At 42.3% G+C, this 23,798-nt stretch overlaps 1 protein-coding gene across 3 annotated transcripts in view; it reads left to right on the forward strand.

Annotated features, from left to right (window-relative positions):
• SH3RF3 (SH3 domain containing ring finger 3) overlaps positions 1 to 23,798 on the forward strand; it is a 261,079-nt gene that overhangs the window by 186,760 nt on the left and 50,521 nt on the right. For all 3 annotated transcript variants that reach the window (XM_068925920.1, XM_068925927.1, XM_068925934.1), the window contains one exon: positions 8,930 to 9,283. In XM_068925920.1, coding sequence (XP_068782021.1) covers positions 8,930 to 9,283 — 354 coding nt within the window. The remainder of the gene's footprint in view (positions 1 to 8,929; positions 9,284 to 23,798) is intronic.

Genomic DNA, 23,798 nt, shown 5'->3' on the forward strand with positions numbered 1-23,798 from the left:
AGGAAGAAGACAAGGGTTCTCACAACAGTACGGGTGTAGTATTGCCTGGTTCACAAGGCCATTGATAATTATTTGGGGGTCACATACCTTACTTTGGGAGTCATTTGCTTTAATACTCCAAGTTTGGTGGGTTCATTGACTCTGAAGAGATCTTGTGCCTTCATTGGTGGTATTTGTTCATTTGCAATGTGCACAGCTCTGCTCCAGGAACTGCAGTGTCTTCTAGCCCATGCTGAGGTTTCAAGATCCAAACAGCTCAAAGAGAAAGTTTCTGCAAGTGAAAGGTTTCTGGATTTCAGCACAAAGCTATTGTAGGGGGCCTCCCTTTCTTGCAGTACCTGGCAGCAATCATATAGCTGCCAGGCCTCAACACGGGGTAAGGACTACATCTGAACTGTTTCTCTGAAGGCTCGTGAGGCTGTCTTGCCTACTGTCTAGGCTGTTACCCTGTGTGAGGTTCTTCTGCCAACACCAGCATCTTCGGTCATAGTGCAGATGAGATTCTGTACTGAGAGAGAGAGGTATGAACTGTTGCTTGTATTTGGGGCAGGCTCAGTGCAGCGATGACTGTTCCTGTGGCTCTGCAGCCACGCGTTATTTTGATCATATCTCTGAGCATGTAGGCTGGAAAACTTAAAACTACTGTGCGAAACTGGCACCTCAAGGTACCAGCCACTTGAGGTCGACCAAAAGAGGGATTCTTGTTCTCTGCACGTTCTGGAGATTTCACCAGTTTCCACAGTATTCCTCAAACAGCGACGCTGCAAAGTTTTTCCGTTTAAGAAGAGAAGGAGTGAGGGAGGCTCAGCATAGCCAGAGGCAGGTAGTGGCTTTCTCTCAGGATAGTGGCAGTCGTCTTTTAGGTCTCCAGTTGCCATTACTCAGAGCAGGGACTTTGAACCTGGAGCCCAGGTACCCACATGAATTCCTGAACCATTGTATCCTGGGTCGTTTCTGTGTTTGTTAGCTAATCCGTGATCTCAGAAACAGTTTCCTGATGGATGTCTTGTCAAAACTAGCATATTCCAGGGAAGGATTTCAGTTCTGATGAACTAGCATTTTCTGATGAAAAACCCAGTTGTCAGTGAACTCCTGACTGGCTCTAACGGTGACTCTCCTGCTACTGAAATTGGTGCCAGATGGGCACCAATCCTTCTACTGTTGAAGGCAGCTGGAGTTTTGCCATTGACTTCAAAGGAATTAGGATCAGCCCATGAATTCATGACTGCACTTTTTTTTATTTAGCTTTTTGAATAATTTATAAGCAAAAAGAGGCTGGATTCTCCCACTCTTTCTGATGTTGGAGTAAAGCTGTATTCAGTTGCTTTTCTTGGTTTCAAAGGAACTTTGGTGCAATCACGAGGCATCTCATTATGAAAAAGGGTGTCCACAGAGGACAGATAGGAAGAAAAGAGAAGGAAATCCTTAGGCACATTGAAGACTCACAGCAGATCTGAGATTCAGAGATGACAGATCAGGGTAAGGTGGTCCTCATACTCAGAATTGAAGGCTAGATAGCTAGAGTTGTTTCAGGGAGCGGAGAGGAGCGCAGAAACATACTTCTTTTTAGTGAGTTCCTCTATTTTTAATGCTACTGCATTTATTTGTATAGTCTTTCTTCTCAGCAATATGGAGGTTAGTTTCCATTAGTTTACTAGTTATGCGTTGCTCCTGAGCAGACTTTGCAGCAGACTGCACATTTTCTGGGATTCACCGAGCCATGTGTTTGTTCTCTATCACTGCGAACCATTTTCCATCTTAAGACTGTTTGGAAAAAAGGGAAAGAAAAAAATTCCCAGTTCACCACCCAAGGCTTAGTGTTTACTTCTGCTGCACGCATCATTTATTTTCATTCTGCAAGATCATGATGACACGCTTGTCCAAGCACATGCTGTTCTAATATGTTACATTCCTTCTGCCTCTCCGTGTGTTAGAAGTGACACTGCTGCTAAATGAGAAAGATTTGTAAAACAGAGAAAGAGATTACTAAACAGTTCTACATTTCAAGAAACCATGTTGTAGACAAAAATGATTAGCTCACTTTTTTCCAGACTATATATGATTGTGTATATGCATGGCCCTTGTTAGGAAAGCTATCTGCTAGGTGGTTGTATGTTTAGGGACTTCTCTTCCTTCTCTGAGAACATGCTAACATTTTTAGCAGGCTTTTGGAAAAGAGAGTGAGACATGCACCTCAGCGCCTATGAGCGGAGGAACAGGGCACTTCAAGTTTGAGATGTGTCCTAGCAAAGTATTTTTGCAGCTATTGTTCTGTGTGGATGTGTCCAAGCAAGTGCATATCCTGTATTGTATTTTCTGGGTGCATGGAATAATTCTGTTCTCAATCACAGTTTGGGGTTTCAGAAATCTATCTTCCATGGTGGATAAACTGCTTGCAGAAAATCTGTTCCACATTTGCTTGTCTTTTACTGGCAATAAACTAGAAAAGGCGGTAGTGGATTGTTACAAAGATTAACACAAAAACATTAAATAAAGCTGTATTTTAATTATAATAATTTCTTTTAAATTGTGCCTTACTAGTGATTCTTTGTTAAAAGATGATGCAGAAATGATTATTTGAGATAGGATTTTGTAAATTCTGCCCAGTGCATTTAAACTATTCATGGAGAACTTTGGAGACTTTCTCTAAACATTTTTATTCAGCATTTGCAAAACATATAAAGATGAAAATTATCAATGCATTCAGTATGACTTGGTTGAAGAGCCTTTGGCATAGCTTTGTCTGTTAATATCCCATTAGTAAGCTTTTGGAACTGCTGTGCATGGATTGTACTAGCTTACCCAATGAACATTTAACGTATTAGATGAAGAGTTATGTACTTTCTCCTTAACGCCCATTTGAGTCAAAGGACATTTTTGCTATTTGGCTTTAGTAGAAGAAGGGTTGCACCCTGCATTTGCAAGTATGGATAACAATAAGGAAAAGCTTCTTTAACCTTTTGAAATGTTGCTTTTGTGGGGTGAGAATTTTGAGAATGCCTTCAAAGATGCAGTCCTCTCAGGAACCTAGCAGACACAGAGACTCTTGTGCAGTTTTGCCCTTGCTTATTTAATAACCTCACTGTGCTTCAGAGCATAAATTAGAATCCTAGTGAAACCAATTTAATGGGAGCATAGGAACCTAATATTTTCTGAAAGTACCTCCTCTGAACTGAAAGCACTGTAATAAATTCAGACTGTTTATTTTAATCACAAAATCAGCTACACAACTCCAAATTACCAAAGTTTCCGCAAGGCATAACATAGGGATGTGCATGATCGTCTCAATATTTACGAACTGTAATGTATAAAAATTAGCAGTCTCTAGGTGAAAATATTGCCAGTTTTTCCGGAGGGGGGCATTTTGAAGAAGTTTTATTAATAGTTTTATTTTTTTCTTTTTGCTCTGCTTAGTGATGCCTCTCTAAGACCTTGACCAACATATTTTTTTCTGGTCATTTTTTTTACTAGGTATGCATGGATTTGTGGGATTTTTTAACCTCTTTCTTTTCAAAGGGGCCTGAAGTAACATACTTCTGAGAGTACACCTGTATTTGAACTGAGTTTACACCTGTATTTCAACTGCACCATCACTTAGCTATTTCTTTCTATGGAGACAGAAGTAGGCTTACAGAGCAAATGAAGCTGTGTTTTCCTAAAAGCCTGAATAAATTGCACTTTCTGGCTCAAACTGGCTCCAGGTTAACAAAATTACTTAGGCATGTGCTTAACACTGAGAATTTAAGCAATCTTTCCTGATTCTGAAAAAAATGGCATTCTAGTCACGTTAGTGGCACTTTGGTCTGTGTGTTGTATTAAGTATGTGTTGAAGTATGTTGCTAAATCAGAAACAGAGTGACGGCCTGTCTTTAGTAGGTCAGATATCAGTCAGAAATGAATCCATTACCCAGACATAAATGACTAGAAAGGTAAGAATATTCAGTAGCAGAATAAGACTTAATGTCTTCTGTCTTACAGAAGACAGTGCCATCAGTAAACTGCAACAACCCAGGAGCTGCTCTGGTGACTGCTGTGTATCAGAGTGTCCCTTGGAGGTCTAAACTACGCTAGAATAATTTTGCCAGTAACATAAACACATTGGTGCATTTGTCAGGTGAGATGCAGTTTCTATTAGTAAAATAGTGGGTTTGCCATTACAGGTGTACGTTGGGTTCCCGAAGAAAGTTTTGCTAGCAATGTCGTGTTTTTGCTGGTGTAACTGAACATATATTGTGATCTCTTCTGGGTCAGGCTTGTTAAGAAAAAGTTACCTTAAATATCCATCTTACAGACTAGAGCGGCAAAGGTTAATTGTTTAAACTTGACCCAAATCTCCACTTGTTCTATGGAATAATAATTTGCTATTTGATCTAAAACTAGAATTATGAACCTACCCAGTCTGTAATGGACAAGTAACTCTTTTCTCATTCTTCACCCCAGGTTGAGTGTGTAGCTAGGTGCACAATGCTGCACATCACTGAAACCATAGTTCATTGAGATTTCACTGGGACATATAGGGCCCATGCTGGGATACACAATGCAGGTGACAAGTCTCTCTCTGGGATCTGCTGGTCCTTAACTGAGAAATCTGTTCAAACTGTTGCCAGCTAGTCTCTTTTACACACACATGTATCAGAAAGTGTGTGTGGGGGGGGGGGGGGGTGTAAGGGCATGCAGCAGAGAGGGAGGAAGGGAGAGAGAAAGCCATCATAATGCCTTCTGCAGAAAAGTAAGGCTTATCCAGAGACTAATAAAACAATAATTTTGGCAGTGGAGAAGTCCTGAGTGAGGTAGCTTAATGCTTGTACCTTTGTTGCCCATATGGTAAAGTCTCAAATAGACTACCTAAAATAGTCATATCTAAAAGCCAGAAGAAGAAAAAAAAAAAAAACCTCTCAGTTCATATTGTATGGACTGGCTGGCTGGTGGCCAAACTCATGACAGCTTGTATTGTGGCTGGGAGAGCAGCGTGGCTCTCGGATCAAGGTCAGCAAATTTTTAATGAATGGAGCTTGATTACTGCTCCCTTTGAGGGAAAAGGTTGTTTGGAGGTGAGCAAGGCTCAGTACAAAGGCATATTCTGAATGCACCCTCCTTCACACACCAAATTAGGTGAACTGAAGCTGTCTCAAGTACAGTTCCTAAGAGCTTGGGAATACCTGCGTAAGAAACAGGCACAATAACTCTATAAACTGAGGCTGGTACATCCTTATCTTAGCATGCAGTATCCACATTCACGGAGACCCTGTGAACGGTTTTACTTTAGTGTTTCACCACATCCCTTATACAGCATTATTCTTCGCCTAATTTAAGGCTTAGCCTTGTAGGATTTTGTATTCCCAGACCCAAGATTGCAGGACTGCTGGGACTGTTTGACTGGTTTGGCATCCAAATCCAGGCTGTATCTCTCTGCATTGTATACTGAGTTTGCTAGGACTTAACCATTATTATAGAATAGATTTGGGGTAAAATTAGTCCCACTGCAACGGCAAGAGTAGCTGAGAGTAGCAGAACTAGAATTTCAAGCACAAGTTCTTTTTAGAGGAAGGACCAACAATGAACAAGAAAGCTGAATTCTGGTATTAGGGGTTGTTGTGGGAGCTGCAGTCTCCCAGAAATGTCAAATTCCTGAGACTGGCTGTGGGTCAGACCTTTACATTAAGCTTCTCCTCTAGAACCAAATCTGGATGAAGATCAGAAGACAGACACCAGAAAGCCATGCTTTGCTTACATATTCATAGTTTAAAACAAAAAAAAAAAGGCAATCCTTTTTAAAATCATGTTCATAAAGAACTCCCGAAAGTTCTTTCTGAAAAGACAGCGCTATTTGCTTTTGCTAGGTAGAAAGGAGAACTTCTTCTGTGGTATTCATACCCTATTTGGGAATTACTTTCCAGCATCCATGGGCAAAGTTGTTCAAAAACAAGAGAGCAGTAAAAAAATAAAATGGTAAAGCTGCAAAGCATTTTTTATCTTGCCAGACCAAAGCACTTTTTTCCTAGTATTTCAGGAAGGCTTTGACAGTCCCTGGAGTTCATTAGCTTGACTGTTTTTGGAAGTGATTTTCCTTTCTCATTAAATCATCTACTGATATTGAGAATGATTTTGTTTACAGCAGTATAAGGCTATTTTTTATCACTCCATGTTAGATGCTAGCTCTCCTTCTGACCTTTTTAACTAGGTTTTGCTTTGAACAAAAAAAAATGTAAATATTGTTTTAAAAGGAGCAGTTTCAGTGGTAAATTGGATTGCAAACAGTGGGATTTATAATCTAATTCTTACATGAGGAATCAGAGTTTTGGTATTAAGAGCTGGAGCACTCCTCTGTCTATATGGAGCATTGCTGTAAAATCAGGGAGTTCAAAATTCTTTTTTTTTACCTTTATATATTCTTACATAGAAGGGTTAAAAACATATTGTTATCCTAATTAATAGTGATTGGCAAAGTATTTCCTCACCCTGTGCTGTAGAAAAGAATCATGCATATTTGATGTCCTTCTCCTTTTCTCCTTAACATTTCAAATAATTCAGCTAGACTATCTCCATCAATTGGGTAAGCAGAGCCGTAACACCTACTTAGGGGAGGGGAACCATCTGGTTTCCTTGCAACTTGCAGCCTTCTGGCAAATATTAGGTTGTACCAATTTAGAGCATGATGAAGTGGGAAATAATGGACATTCTTGAACAATCTGAACTGGGATCAGCTGTTCCTGGCAAAGATTGGCAGGTGCAGTGCACTATGCTGGCTGTAAGCGTGGGCTCATATCGGAGAGTGCAGCTGGGAAAATGGCCTGCTAATTGAACGGGAGCAGGACGCCCAGCAGCTCTGACAGTGGTGGAGCATCAGTAATTGGAGGCTCTCGGTTGACTTGGCGGAGGCTGTCACTGAATGAAGTAAATATCGAGTGAAGTTGATATTTACTTTCTAGGCATTAGTGTGTTTATTGCCTTTTACTCAGAAGTGAGCCCTTGTGGAGACCAAAGTACTTTCCAACTTGGGAAAACTGGCGTAAGGCTGACAATATCTATTTCTTATTTATATTTACAGCGTGGTTGCAGTGATTTGGAGCCATAAAAGCTACTCAATTACACATTTGTTTAACTTCACACTTCTGTTACTGTTATCTTTCCCTTTCCTCTCTTTTTCCTTTTTATTTTCACATATTGTATTAGGTTTCTAAATTGGCTTAGCTTGGAGCAGCAATGCTTCTTTTTTTTGCAGCCTCGAACGTCCTTGTACTTGACTGAGTTTCTCAGATACTGCCATAATTCGTACAGTGAATACAGTAATAAAAATAGTCTTTTGGGGGCGTCCAGAATTAGTATTTCATGTACCTCTAGTTTATGTGGGCCTTACAATGGTAGTGTGTGCAAAAGCATGTATGCGTTAGCCACGATTCTCTTTTTCATATGTTGTTTTTATTCATTAAATGCAAACATATTGTGTCGCATCCTAGTTTAATATAAAGGTCTGTTGGCAAAATGTGGCATTTTCCCTCAGCTGTTAGCACCCCTTGAGGGAAGATCTATTGGCAATGAGCACTGCGCAGAAAATGCTGCTAACTTCAGAGTGCATTTCATACATCAGTGACTGTAGCACCCCTATGCGCCTAAAAATTGACTAACTGCGTAAGAAGCAGCTTTCCTATATGAGTTATGGTAGCTAGGAGGTAAGATGCTTTGGAGACAGGTTGTCTCACACAGCATGCCTTCTGCATTTTTAGCATGAGATTATCTTGTGAGTTTTGATTGATAAAGAACAGCGGGCTGAAAATTGACCTTGGTGGTATCCGTATGTTCTGCTTTCTATGTGGACTGAAGGCCAAGTTTTAAACCCTTCGCTAGGACTGATGAAAACAGCTTTTTAAGTTAGACCCTGAGCAAGTCCCCTGGGGCCATCATGATCCTCCCCAGCAGAACTGATACAGCTGGAAAAATGCCTTTGTTTTGTTTTTGCATTAAGATAACCTATGGCAGGTGGAAGGCAGGGAGATAAAATCAGAAAGTTTTAAAAGCTGGCTCAAAAGCCTGTGTGGCAAACTTCAAGAGTATGCTTACGATGAGCCTGTGAGTAGTGAGCAATTAATGGGGATGCTGGCAAGCTGTAGACAGTCTGACACCAATAAAGTCTCTGATGCTGTTACCTGCTCCTGTATGTGCCCACACCTCCCTGCTGACTGCAGCAGAATAAATGTTGCCCAAGAGCAGTGTTTTCTTCTGTGGTACGAACTGGAGCAGACATCAGCAGACTAGCGTCTGAACTGGGAGAGGCGTGGGCGAGAATAAATCAGGGTGCCATGGCAATTGTGTGGGGAGCGCAGGTGCTACCCCTAACTGCGTCTCCAATTGCACAATTGCCTCCAATTTGGGGTGTCTGGTTTTAGCCCAATTCTGCATCTCTCTGTTTTTCAGGCATTAAAAAGTGGGTGGAAATAATTTGCCCAACTTCAGAAAGTTAAATAAGCTGAGCCTCTCCCTGGAGCTGGATAGTAGCACTATGCTGTATGTGTTGTAGGGCCTAGGGGACTGGAAGGCTTGGGGCAGGTTTCGACAAACATGAAGTGTTGGTTTGAGTCACAGGGACCTGCCTGGCAGACAGAGAGATCACAGACAAATAATAAAACCAGGTTAGATTTAAACATTTGCAAGGGCAAAGCCTCCAGGTGTGCGGTGCGTGGGTCTCCCTCGCCATTGCAGTGCTCAGCGCTCAGCGCTCAGCGTCATCCCCCTGCCAGGGCCGGGGCCAGGACGGCCACCCCTGCCTCCTCCCCACTGCCGGGAAAGGAGCGCGGTGCTTTTCCGAGGGAGGCCCTGGCAGGTCCAGCAGGCGCCATCGGCAAGCTGTGACAGGTCGTTAATGTTCCCCCTTCTTTTTTTTTTTCTTTCTTTCTTTCTTTTCTTTCTTTTTTTTTTTTTTCTCTGCACTCAGCTCAACGAATCAGCTAAACAACTTATTGAGATGGACAAGACATGCTTAGCTGCCGCGTCTGGCTGTGATGTCCCTTTGCCATCTGACACCACCATGGCAGTCAATTTGGCGCAGTGCTCTACCTTAAACAGTACAGGAGCGGTCAGTGCCATCCAGAGGCACATTGAGGGCAAGAAGAATGCCAAGAAACGCCACTCCTTCACTGCTCTCAGTATGACACACAAATCCTCCCAGGCCATGAGTAACAGGCACTCCATGGAAATTAGCGCTCCCGTTTTGATCAGCTCTAGCGACCCGCGAGCTGCTGCCAGAATTGGAGAGTTGACTCATCTTTCATCCAGTGCTCCAGCCCAGGTAACAACGATGCATAAATGAACTGTAACGCTGAGCTGAGGAGAGGCTACAGTTACATAAATAGCCCCATTTATTAGACCTATAACATCCCAAGCACCTAGATGGTAGCTGAACAAATGGAAGTGGTTTTGGCATAATTGCGCGCTGTAGACACCATTCTGCTTTTCAGTGACTTACTTCTTTCGATGACATTTACTTCCAACTGCCATAAAATGCTATTATTTTATTTTAATTTTCTAACTGAAGGGGTGCTTAAAGGTCTCGTTCTGGTTTCTCTTGCCAGCCCTAGTTTGGGATATTTCAGGCTCACATTAACAATTATCTCTAGGCTGACGCTTGACAGACAGGCTGGTTCATATGTTTCCTTCTCCTCCCCCTACAACTCTCACGAAAAGATCAAAATAATCACTTTGCCCATTTGTTAAGAAAGATGCGTAGAATTACGGTGGTAATAATAAAGAAATAGTGACCTAGTTCTGAGTCTTTTGTACGTCTGCACAGCCAGAAAGGGGCAGCTCAGATTGCCGCTAAAAGTCCATTTTGAAAGAATGTGTCTCAGAAATCAGAACTGTCAGCTTGCTGATGCATGCGTTTGCAAAGCCAGGAAAATACACAGCTTTGTAAGCTGACTGTTGAAAGCACACAGCCCAGAAGGTCTGATTTGTCATTGCCTCACCTCTTTCAAAGTAATTTACACCTCTGCTAAGTTGTTTTAAAGTGCTGTCATTCTAATTCTCCAGCTTCTCATACCTGTCCAGTGATTAATGCATGGGGAAGACAGATGCAAAATACTATCAAATAAGGCCGCATGATGTTAGATTTGTTTTGCAAGAATGCAGTCTATTAAAAATGTAATTGTATAAATAATTTATTTGAAGTGCAAAGTAGCGCAGCTTATATTCCGTCGTTTTCAGTTACAGAAAGGAATAGTTTTCAGTGATCCTATCACCCTTCTCCTGAATGTATTTGATACCCTGTAGGATAACAATGTTGGTATGGAATTCATAGGCTTGGGTACACATCAGGGATAAAGAATAGTTTTACAGTAATTATTTCCCTATAGATTACTGGAAGATAAACAAATGTACCCTACTGTAATAAGTGTTGCACCTGGCTAGTAGCTCAACAACTCAACAAGGTTTTACATTAGAATACGTGCTGATTGTATAGGCCCTTCCCTCTATTCTCCTTTCTAATGAGAGGGAGCAAAGGCACATTCTCATGAAAATCCCAGCAGAACTGAAAAGGAACTTCTGAGCTACGTCTTCTGAAGTCCTGGCAGAGACATGAGCCAAACGCACCAGGGATATGCTGAAATCCCTTGCAATTGCCCACTGTTTCTGTGGATAAGGGAATCCAAATGGTAATTTGCAGTTTGAAGGAGTAAAAGAAAATGGAGAATAATAATAGCGCCAAATCTATTCTACCCTGGCCTTCTTGCACAATCTTCTAAACACTTTGTGCACAGCTTAGCTTCTCTTAAAGCATCAATAGAGTGTGTCTGAGAAAACAAGAGTGTGCAACTGCACTAGTATTGCAGGTCAGATCAGGAGTTCACTGCTGAAGTGAACCACCCAGTTGTCCCCTCCTACTGTACTTTGGTTTGTGCCGTGGAGCAGGCTCAGACCACATTAACAGGATTTCTTTCGGCTGAACCTAAACTGGAGCATGCATTTCCAGAGCATACCTAGTGCGCTCCCACCACAAACAGGCAATCAGTCCATGGGACCCAGCCAGAACTAGTCTAAGTAAAAAGCCCCAAAATATGTTTGCTGTTGACACTGGGTCCTCAGTGCCAACCATTTCCCTCTACAGATCAACCGCTTTTGGTCTGCGTTGCCTGCTAATGTGGAGGTAACCTAAGTGTAACAGGGTTTTTCCAGCAATCATTTAATACTGCACTCTGCTGAAAAAAAGCAGTCCTGCCCTTTTCCTGTCCCTGGCTGTGCATTCCTGCCCCTCGCACCTGTGTGCCTGGACTGGGACAAATGTGTGCGCACCCATGCAGCGACCCGAGGCTGGAAGCGATCCCTGGTACAGCTGCTGGCCATGCTGGTATGTGTGCAGACAACTGGGGGAGTGTGCAAATGGCAACAAGCAGCAAAGCGCTGGGGCGGCTCAGACTGCTTTAGGCAGGAATGCTTATTTATGCCCATTTACAGAGCTGGCAGGGCTCCGCAGTGGGGACCAGCGTGACTTTCCTCATCTCTAAACCTGCCCCAGGGCCTCCAGTACACACTTGTGCCACGAACCATGAGGCGAGGGTCACATTCTTCACATATGTGCCACACTGCCGCCGACTGCATGATCGGGCTCCCAAGCCCCTGCAGCGCAGGTTGGAAGGGGAGACAGGGCGCCTGTGTGCAGCACTGACATGTTGAGCAGGGCCAGCTGAAACGATGGGCTGAGGAGACGCTGCCACGGCGGAGCAGCGCGCTCTGCTTCCACCTCAGCTGCACTCTTCCCCTCTGCTCCTCGTTTGCACGTAGGAGCCGGCGAAGCAGCTCTGTATTTAGCTGATTTTCTTCCTCCTGCCTTTTCCAGACAGAGCCTCTTTGCCGTGAAGTCTTCCCTTCCTTTTCACCCGTCAGCAGGAGGCTGGAGGTGAGGATACGGCCCCTACATAAAGCACCATGTGTGCCAAGATATCCTGGGACATCTGTGCAACAGCATAAGTACTAGACATGGGTGAGGGTCCCTAACTCATCAAGTAAACGACACTCAGCTTTTTGGCACTCAGTGTGACACATTTGGACTTCACAGAGATGACAGTCTGTGGCTTTTCTGTTCTTATATTAGTCAAGAAAAAAATCATGCACGCACTTTGCTAGAGTAATGTGAAGGCTCGCTCTAAGCTAATAAGCCACAAAAAAAAAAAAGCATAGTTACTCTCCCTCTTTTTAACAGAACAACTGGCGTGCAAAATTCCACTCCTTTTGAAGATAATTGTGGCACTTGGGCACAACTGGTTGGTGACACGAAGGGCCATTGGGGATCACATATTTTTTTCCAGAATTTCTGTGCAGTTGGTCTATGAGGGCACAGTACGTCCATCCAGCACTTTCCAGAAGTATCTGCCATGAGGTGCAGATGTGCATGGTGGCTGGGCAGCACAAGCGCAGTATATCCAACACATCCCAGCAGTTCTGCATGTGTGCAGCACTCACAGATATACTAGCTCTAGAGGGGTCTACCTTATTCGCTGGCCACTGGCTCTTGATCTGACAGTTTGTCAAACTTCTGGAAATCACAGATAAATAAAACTCTTCAAATCTGCCTGGACAAGTAAAGATTTTTTTTCCAGGATATATCTTTGTTAAGTTAAAAGGAGATAAATTTCTCCTAATAAAATGCTGCTTAAGATCATGATGGGACCATTCTCTTTTTCACGCTGGCCAATGATCTGCTCCACCAACACACTCTTGTATTTTATTTTGACAACCAGTGGAGGAAAACGTTCTCCAGAGTAAATAATGGTTATCAAATTGCAGTCCTGTAGAAGGTTGGTTGGGTCCTTTCTCTGCAGCAGAAGGGAAGACATGTAGTCAGGGTTATGTGCAGAAGCAAAGCTAAGGCTGGGGTGTAATGAAACCGCTCAAGTGTGCCAGAGCAGGGACAGGCTGACGCAGAGACAGTGCTGCATCCCCCAGTTTGGGGAGTGAGTCTTCTGCCTCAGAGCAAAAGATGCAGGTTCACAGAGATGGCAGTAGAGCACTTGCCTTGATTAGCGCTGGCCAAAAATTTCGTGGCCAAAATCCAAGAGGGGGTTCAGATCAACCTTATTAAAAAGAAGTTTCCGCTTGTCGACACCCATTATTGCAGCCCCGAGGACCCAGTCACCCAAAATGTGACATTTGCATGCACAAATACATATGTCTGCTTTCTGGTGCCTTTTTAGTGCTTTAAGGTTTGAGGAATTTAAACATGTATATTTTCAAACTTTGCTAGAAATGTGAATCTGCTAAAAAAAAAAGGAGAGCTGACATTCTCACTATATTCTCTTGACTGTAGGAGCAAGAGCCTTTAGAAAAATGCCTCTCTGTTGAAATGCTTGCAGTGAAATCACAAGAGCTACCAGCATTAATTTTCCTGCTTTCAGCTTTCTTAGTTAGCTCTACAAATAATTTGAATTTACCTCTTGCAAAACAAATAGCAGCTATATTTATTTATCTATTAATCCCATAATTATAGGGATTACATTTTAAATCAAAATGTCAGAAACTCACTTCCTTCTCTGCCATCTGCCAGGACCTGACATGGCTCTGAAACAATTAATGATACTGCAGCCCCAGACAGAAAATCAGTTCAGCGTTCCTCTTTTATTCAAGTGGTTGAACGCCAGCCAAAGTAGCGTGAGCAGCAGACCCCTGAGCAATCACGTACAGGCATTCATGGCAACGAGAATCTTGTCTTTGGATTGTTTTTGTTCTAAAATGTGTCTGGCATTTTTAAGGTAAACGTTCTCTATGTCTTATTAGGGATTTGGCATCCTGACAACCTACAAACTTACTCCGCTGTGATGTTACTGAGAGTGTGGGCGGGTTGGTAGGAAGGCTGTGCAGGTAGCTGCCAAACTTACGGGTAAGCTCTGCCACACGTAGATGTCTCACCTTTTTTTTTTGCTCCCTTGAAGAGGAACCTCTATGCCCTACAAGTCACCATCACAGCCCTCGAATGGCTCTTTCTATAACCATATCAGGCCCCTGCTGGTTTGCAGCAGTAAATTCAGCCAAAGTCTATTTTTTATAGGGGAAACAACAAATTTGCAGTTTCACTGCTGGCTATCTGGCAAAGTTATGCCTTTCCTTTCACCATTAGAATCTAGGTTTGGTTTGTTGTGCTTTTGTATCATGTTCTTGAAATTTCCAGGCACTTTACCATTGTTTATTTAGCAGATCTCCTTAGAAAAATAAATAAAGGAGTTTTGTTCATTTCAGTAGACATGAGTTTCTCTGGTATATATGAGGACTGGTATTTATTTAACTGGAGGATTCTTCTACCTTTTTAAAATATCTTACACACGTTTTCCTGCATCTTGTCCCTCAGACAAGCAGAATTACATCACAGAAGTTCTTGAATGGTATCCAGTCCCCTACCATCAGCAACCCACTGGTGCCCTGTGAAAAAGTCTCCTTAAAGCTAGCACCCATTTTCCCTGAGGACCTCAGGCACCTATAGGTGCCTGCAGACAGGATTTTCTGCAGGAGACCTTCAGGGGCACCTTCATTCCCTCCTCTGACTTGATAGGAAACAGAGGCATTGAAGGCTTCCCACTGTAGGAACCTAAAATGTAGGTGCAAATTTTAGATGTTTTAGTAAATGTGGAATATATTTTGCCCCTTAAAAGTGATTTCATACATGGGACTATATTCTTGTGGCTTCTGTCAGCTTGTATCAATTGAAATCACAAAATCACAGAATCACAGAATGGTTGAGGTTGGAAGGGACCTCTGGAGATCATCTAGTCCAACCTCCCTGCTCAAGCAGGGTCCTCTAGAGCACATTGCCCAGGATCGCGTCCAGGTGGCTTTTGAATATCTCCAGTGAAGGAGACGCCATCACCTCTCTGGGCAGCCTGTGCCAGTGCTCTGTCACCCTCACAGGAAAGAAGTTTTTCCTTTTGTTCAGACGGAACCTCCTGTGGTTCAGTTTGTGCCCGTTGCCTCTTGTCCTGTCACTGGGCACCACGGAGAAGAGACTGGCCCCATCCTCTCGACACTCCCCCTTCAGATACTTGTACACGTTGATCAGATCGCCTCTCAGTCTTCTCTTCTCCAGGCTGAACAGGCCCAGCTCTCTCGGCCTTTCCTAATAGGAGAGAGGCTCCAGTCCCCTCATCGTCTTCGTAGCCCTCTGCTGGACTCTCTCCAGTACTGCCGTGTCTCTCATGGCACGTGAAACCAGACTTTCATGCTGTATTGACATGTTTTTTGTTTGTGTGAGTTATTAGACTATTATAAGCTTCCTGCTTCTCTAGGAGGGCACATATTTATATATATATCTTGAGCATTGACTTGCACAAGAACAAGACCGGAGTATGAAATCACATGTTTTGAAAGCATTTCTACATATTGTTAACTTAATAATTGAAGACTACAGACCTTTGCTAAAATGTTTGTTTTAAGTAGAACCAATTTAGCTGTTTCTCACTAGCCAAGATACATACAACTGGAAATGAGTGAGACGTAAAAATACTTTAATTGATTACAAGCCTAGGGACGCTCAAAGGTAGGACAATCAAGTTCAAGCCACATCAGCTGGATAAAATAGAAGAAAAATCAGTACAGACTAGCAAACCACAATAGTCAAGATACAAAGCGTGTATTTTGAAAGAGGCAGGGCTGGGATCTTCATTTCCCTTACAGCCAAACTTACATGCTGTATATATACTCTCTGCGTGTGTGCTGAATATCACTCATTAAACATAAGAACTCCATCTAAAAGGTAATAGTGTCTGTGCATCATGGAGAATGTCCTAACATGCTGGCGAAGCGGATTTTTATTGAAGATGTAAGTAGTGCTGCAGGCCTGTGATAGAGCTAAAGCTGAATTTGATTACGGGTGCAGAGGAGCTGGTGGTAACTGAGACTCCCCAGGGAGCAGGGGAGGTCCCGCTGGACAGTAACTGTGCCTAGGCCTCAGGTGGCTCATCTTGCTTCCATTTTCACCCCTTATGAATTATTCTACCCTGCTATTTGGGAAGGTCATAGGTCAGTACTGCTCCAAATCCCCTGGTTTTTGAAGGAAAATGCGTCTTATGAATAATGTAGCGTGGCTTTGTGCACACCAGCCTAATAGCTGAGTGCAGAGGAAAGGACTCTCCTCGCCAAAGGAACTTCTCTGTGTATTTTGAACACTTCATCACCATGCCCAGGAAATCCATTCGTATCTGTCTGTGTTAGTATCGGCTCCTAACCGAAGGCCACCTGTTCAGGAAAAGCTGAGAGCGATGTCTTGCATGCTCCCAGTCCCAGACAGCGACAGTATTTGAAATAAAAAGTCTTCCTTGGAGTGTCTTTCTATATAAATCATTTGGAAGTGTGACTTTTTATCAGTTACTTAGAAGTGCTGAATTTTAGCTGAGAAAATGTAATAGCAGAGCCTTGACTGATAACCTAAAAGCACTGACCATGAGAAGCATACAGATGATACTTAAAATCCAAAGACTAAATATGAACCTTGCATTTTCAAGAGTTCAACAGGCTCTGAGAAAAGGAGAGAAATTCAGATATTCTTCAGTTTGCTTTGGAATCCGAACTGTGTACAACCTGCCCTGCTGTTATGCTGTGAACAACAAACTGACCGGGCATATATTAATGAGATTTAGACAGCTGAAACCAGTGACAGCTGTCTCAGGGGATTTCACCAGTTCCGAAAGGCAAAAGAGAGGTAATAGCAGTTGATCTGACCTATGCTTCTGTCTTTTAGGTCCAGATATATAATAAAAGCAGTGTAAGAGACTTCAGTGAAGTCTAACCTAAACTTTGTATATTCCCAAACGATTGTATATTCCCAACTTTACTCTCAATTATTTAAAACTGGATCCAAACATTGCCTATTATTTGCATCTCTATTTTAAATAACTTTACAAAGAATTTTTGTTGGGGGGGTTTTGGAGGTGGGAAGGAGTTGGATTTTTTTAAGCAGATTGTTTCAGGCAGACATGTAAGCTATGGTTTTTATAGCTACCGGTAGGTCTTTCCAGATACGTTGTGTGCATTGGGATATATTACATTATTCGTCAAAACTGTTGCAAATGAGACACATCATTAACTGACTGAGTCTATTGACTGATTACATAAGCTACCAAGAATCCAGGTCACAGCAGAATCACCTTTCAGAAACTACCCTCTTACAGAGACGATGTTTTCTCTTTATCCCATAATTTGTCTCATCATGGATACATTGTGAAAGATTTTTTCAAGAATGACAAACCTCAATTTTTCCTGGATCTAGGTAAGAAGGATATGCTTTAGGAAGGTGTTTATTCAAGTGTGCGTGAAATCCTGTTGCCTGTGAAACAAAAACAAAATGTTTTTTTCCACATGCTCCTCAGGGTAGTAACCCAAAAACATTTTTCCACTGAAATCATTTTTGCACAGGGCTAATCCTGAGGCTTTAAGCTACCTGCCAGTCAACTACTGATTTGGGAGACTCAGGAACAAGCAAGGCACTTTCTTGATACCTTCGCTATACCACCAAATCTTGTCTATCCAGCAGATGCCAGGTGTACATGCATGACATTTTAGCAGAAATGACTGCAGTTGGTATTTTCCCTTTTTGTTTGTTTTTTTTTCTTGCTTATTTGTCTAATATTATAATTTCCCTGAAGGGGGACTTCTTAGAGGAGCCGTTGCCCAGGCTCCTGATGAGTTTATTGTTCAATTATCAAAAGAATAATTACAACCTCATGATTAAATTAACATGTTTTAGAGGGCAAGCCTTCACTTTAAGCTTTCCTGTCTCTCCACCTGTGATTTTTCACATTGTTTGATGCCAGCATTACAAGAATTCATTTACTATAAAACCTGCAAGAGCATGGCAGAGAGCCAGAACACTGCTGCTAAGTGCTGAAAGGGTTACTCTGAGAGGGAAACAAAGCTGAATAAAATATAATTCTCATGATGCTTATCCACATGATACTTAATGAGTCTTCATTTGAGGGAGCTGAGATACTGCAAACTGAAATAACCAGAGCCGTTATAAATGGTAATGTCAGAGGAACCGGTGGAAGAAGATGATAAATTTTTTTTTTCTTCTTCCACCTTATAGCCATCCTTAGATTGCAGGATAGTAGAAATTAAAGCTAAGGAGGAAGCATGCTTGCATGACTTCTCCAGCTCTCCAAGTAGCTCCACAGTCTATTCACAGAAGACATGGTGACATGGTCTAGAATTTTTGTCCTCTTATGAGTCAGGGCCAATGTGGTGCTAGAACAGGCTGGCATAATAGCCTGCCTTACCTCTGTGTACAGCCTTAGACATTTATAGATTGGAGGAAACCCTTAGTGAATACTAAATTATATAAATTTTAGCTCAATTTTTTGCAGGAAGGAGCTGGGTATTTATGCAGCTGCAGTTGTCAGTATGCGCATTTGTTTGCTTTTACACACATACCATTAAGGAAGGAAAAGTCTTACTCTAGAATTGGTGAGTCTGTTTTACTTCCCACTTTGATAATTAGCATTTGATGAGGCTACTTGATCTTGCCTGTAATACTTTTCATCAATACTTGGTGGCACTATCATGCATTAAGTGCTTATACATTATTTCTAGGAGCATTAAGGCCTGGAGTGATTGCTACAGTCATTGTTTTATGGAGTCAGTGAATTAGAGAAATAAGTTGCAGGAATCTTAAAGACCATTAGCCTATTTTTTGTGATATTTCCAGAGGATGGTTTATTAACCTATGCGAGTTGAATGTTTGAGTGCTTTTCTCTTATTATAAAGTAATATTAAAGAGAAATTTAAAGTAAGCTGTAAATATGCATTCAAGGCATTAAAAGAAATTTCCCTGTGAATTAATGAATGTGGTAAGTGCCCTGTGGTGAGACAGTGCTGGATTTGCTTTGAAGTCAAAATAGAGATTTCTGGTTGGTGATTTTTGAGATGATAAGAACATTCGTCTGATAGCAGCAGCAATTATTTTTCTGTGAAGGCTGCAATATCGCTGCGCTCAGTTCCTAGTTTTATCACTGTCTTCCTGACTTGTGTTCCCCTCCAAGACAGTCCTGTGCTTTTGCAAGACACTTCACTAATCCCCACAGGTACCATGTCTTTTCAAATTAAACCACAAACAAGGCGCTAAAGTAGTGGTGAAAATCTGAAGTAAATCTACAGGGGAAAGAAAAAGATAGTTCTTGCTGGAAGTCCAGGCTGCTAATTCTCATGTTTTTACAAAGGTGTGGATGGGAGGAGAGAAAGCATCAGAGAATGAATTTGAGATGAAGTTTCAGCCTAGATGGGTGGTTATTACCCTTAATTTCCTGGCCTCTGTGGGCTTGTCGGTAACATTTTGCGAGGCTGGTTGCTTTTAAATATATGTCAGAGCTGACACAAGAGGCAGCAACATCTCAGCAGTGTATTATTTACTCAAGAGTATATGCCATAAACTGTAATAGAAATCTATCATTACATATACATGAAAGTACAGTTTGTTTTGATGCTCCCGTAGTTCTCTTGTAAATAATACTTATCAGCTGGAGGAGGAATGAGATACAGTTGAGCTTAGACAACTTCCAGTGACTTCTGAGGAAGTCAAATTATTCATTCTCACCAGGAAGTGCTGACCCTCAGGCTGGACAGTCATCTGCAAGATTCAGTTTTGTCAGCTAGCTGTGGACGTCCATCTTTTGAAGCCTTCCTTTCATACGTGACCCCGAGCAATGCCTAGGACCACTACTTATTCAAATATCTACAATTTGCATTGGAAATGTTGTGTGGGGACAGAGAGCAGAGACACTGCACTCCACTTCCTTTATGCTCCAGAGGACCACACTGGCGTTAGGACTAGATCAAGCTTAGCCAAACTGCGGCGTACCTTTGTGCAGAGCCTTTTCTCCTTCTTGGCCCTCGCATAAAGTCTCACTGCAGCTGCCAGCACAGAAACTGTGGGGAGAAGGAAGCTCTCTGTTCAGGACAGAAAATTTTTAAGGAGGCCTTGAGGCAGGAATTGCTGTGAGGCATTAGCTTAAATGTTTTGGGGGGGTTTTGTCTCAGCAGTCATCATAATGAGGAGTCTTGTTTACAGACAAGAAATCCTTTTATATTATTATGTAGCCCAGCTACACCAGAATAGCTAAAAACAAGTGCTAGAGCCTGGGCTGGGACTGAGAAGACTGTCAGCAGCATCTTGTGCCTGTGTGTAGAGTCCTGGAGTTTTTACTCAAGATTTAGCCTTACGCAATGATATGATGGTGCTACTAATGGGCATGGAGAAACAGAAATTAGCCCAAAGATATCCAGAGGTGGTCTTCAATGTGCTTTTGTGCAGTTGCTTTTCTGTGCTGCTTGGCAGCCGGGGCTGAATTGTCCTTTAGAAGGAAAGAACCATTGCTACTGAGCTGAAAACATCAGTACTGGTAAGTGGTACTCAGAGGCTGCCAGACTGAAGTGGGGACATGACAAAAGTCAGATGTGGCCGTTTAGTGGCCTAAATACATGGGATGAGAGCTGGTAGAGTCTAGTTCAGAAAACTACACACCACTATTACAGTTAATGGCCTCCTAATCAGGAGGTGTGCTACAGTCTGATTACACAGCAGGTCATGTCTGGAAACTCAATGGCTAAATGTTTAAAGGTATTAAAGGTTAATAAGGATACAGAGAGGCACCAAATGGCATTTTCAGAAGTGCCTCTTCCTGCTTAGATTGCAATAAAATCAATGGGAATCAGGCACTGAAGTACCTCTTACTGCCTCCCTGAGAAAACTCTACAAGGTGCCTGTTTTTATCAGTAAGTGCCCCTATGGCCTTTTAAAAACCTGGCTGTCAAGAGAGGTCTCTTCCCAGGGAGTGCTTAGTGACTGTGACTAGCAGAGGTGGGGAAGAACGATTAACATCCAAGTGCTGCAGCGTTTGGGCCCTCCCCGTGTAATGCCCGCGTGTGGCTGTATTCGTGTGCCGTGGTGCCACGGTCAGGCAGCTTGCGCAGGGACATGAAATCAGAACGCAAGGATGTGGTGCACAGATCTCCCAAAAGCTATCAAAACAAAGAACAAAAAAAATCAGGGCATTCACTCAGATTCCCATTCCCCTGAGCAGATGCAGAAGAAAGGACGACATTTTTAGTACCTTGTTCCTTAGATCACAATAGCAAAAGTATAACCTGGCTGCAGGGCTAAAAAGACAAAGGAAAACAAACTAAGTCCTGCCACTAGTTTTGATGGAGAAAGGCCTGCAGCATGCTCCAGGAGGATTATTAGTGTTACTGGTAGCTGGAGAAACCCACATAAAATTGTAGAGATGTTTCAAAAACATTTTGAGAGGAAAGGCAAACTTCCAACAAAGGTAATCAAGAATATGAAGAAATAAGAGAAGAAGAAATTTTCTCTCACCAAAATTCAGTCTCTGCAAAATCTTCTTGCAATTATTATATTGCAAAATAATTTAGAAATATTGTATCTTCCAATAACAGCATTATACTTAGTGAGACATGAGAGACAGAACATGACCTTGAATGAGGAGGCTTAGAAAACCTCCATCACCTGTATCAGGAACTGCAGTTTAAATGCAAAGCCAGTGAATGCATAGTAGCAATCAGGCAGCCACTGAGAGCATTCATCAGGGAGCGCAGAGGCACGTGAAACTGCAAAGAAGAATACCTATGCGCAAGTAAACGCCGAGATGCAAACAGAGGAGCTGAATTCAGAAAGCCAGTAGGTCCTGTGGACTAAAACTACATGATGAAATGCAGGGTTATAGGCTGAGACTGGCAAACCTACCACCGTGTCAAAGCCTGCAGAGCACAGCTAAAGAAAAACTGGAGCAAAACGGGGAAGCAAGCACTGACTTAGAATTTGGGAGCATATGACTTTAGGCTGCATAAAGTGGCAAAAATGAATGGTTTGTAGGGGCCAGGCTAGCACCAGATACACCAATAGTACAGTAACACACAATGAGCAAGAAACTGAATGTCAAGGGAAGAAGGCAACACTGCCATCAAGCAGCACTAAATGACAATTATGTGATGTCCTAATCCTTAGGACAGTATGTTAGCACAAGAGTAATAACCAACAGCAAGTATTCGGGCTCACGCTTGCAGAATTACACAGGACACAGAAGCCACCACTTCCAGTGCAGACTAGTGAGTGGATGGCTGTGATGCAGCTACGCTGCTTTCGGGGCTTGAGCTGGTCTCTCTGTAGAGCTGGATGCTGCTCTGTAGAGACAGGCTGGCTTAGCCCAGGTTGCCTGCAGCATGCAGTCTTGGGTGGGATAGATGCCAAATTCTGCCTTCACCGAGATGTATAGAGAGAGAAGCATAAACTACGGAAGGAGTAACAGTATGTGCGTTACACTGTTGTGATTTTCTCTGTTTATCTGGTTGCACCCTGTGGTTGTCTGCTCAGCTCTGTTTTTTCCTTGAAGGAAAAACAAAGTGGTCTGTCTTACCAGAAAAGGGTGGAGACTGATCTGTTTTTTTTTTTTTTCTTGGAGGCAGTTTCTCTAGCGCAGAGAAGAGGTACACTGGTGGCACAACAGGAGGAAATCTGAACCACTGATTTTTCACTTACCTCTTGGGTGAGGCATTTGCCAGGCCTCTCTGCCCAGCGTCTTCCACAACCCCTAACCCCAATAACCAGCTCCAAATAACAAATGAAGGATCGTTGTCCAGCTATCCCTACATTTTTCTTTTCTGTGAATTGATATTACGTCACTGACGTGACAGGCAGGATTAATAGAGCTTTAGTCACAGAACTGGAAAGAACCCTTGCTTTTGCACATAGGACTAAGAACTGCCTGGAACCTTCCCTGTTTGAGCAAGCAGCCAGAAAGTGAGGAGAAATAATGAGAAAAAGGAGATGTACTTGTCACTACAGCTTCGTGATTGAGAGTGGTTGCTGGTGAGAGAGGAGACAGCTTGCTGCTTGTCGCCGAAAGCTATGGAATCACAGAGCAGTGTCTTCATATCTTGCTGCATAGTTTCATAATGATGATATGTTAATATATAGCAAAGCAATATAGATTGGCAACACAATATTGAGACATGACACTGTAATAATTATGTGGGCTTCTTTGCAAAGAGGTGACATTGAAATCTGTTAATTAAATAGCACTGTGTGTCTTGGTTTAATTCAGTGTCAATTTTAAGTGCAAAAAAAAGTCCCCATGTCTCTATTCCCAAAATATATCAATATTTACAGTTTATTAGATGGCACTTGGAAATAGAAAAGCTGCACTGAAGGTCTGTGAATGACACAGAATCTTTGTGGAATATAACAGGCTCTGTCTGAATTTGCAATTTCTACATATACTCCAGATTTTACTGCTTGCAGCATTTGGCTGGACCTTTTGCTCAAGTAAACCATTACAAGTCCCATTTGCCCAGTTCTGCCTTGCCTTTGCAGCAAAGATTTGTTGCTACTGCCCTTGTCATTGCTCCAGGAGAGGTTTACAATCAGGATTCATTTTTAACATAGATGAATTGGGACTTTGTTGCGACAGCTCACAAGACTTTGCCCTACATACTTTTGCTCAGCAACAAGCTTTGAAAAACAGAAGGATTACATTTAGAAATGTCTTTCAATAGTAATAGCTGGAAAATATATTTGCGCACATCTTCATATGAGAGAAAGTAAAGTAAAAGTGGAGCAGACTCCTACTCTGTCCATTCGGAGGTATTCCTGGTTTGGGTTGTGTTGTCACTTACCTCTTTTTCTTAAGGAGAAGAATATTCCTGAGGATAAAACAGTATACTGAGATGAGATCACATTTTGGAAACTGAATAGTGTGTTCTCTGTAGATCCATAAGTCATTAACCAAGGAAGTAAGAATTAAAAAACAAGCTACCGAGGC

Source organism: Struthio camelus, chromosome 1 (genome assembly GCF_040807025.1).
Source record: "Struthio camelus isolate bStrCam1 chromosome 1, bStrCam1.hap1, whole genome shotgun sequence".
Classification (NCBI taxonomy): Eukaryota; Metazoa; Chordata; class Aves; order Struthioniformes; family Struthionidae; genus Struthio; species Struthio camelus.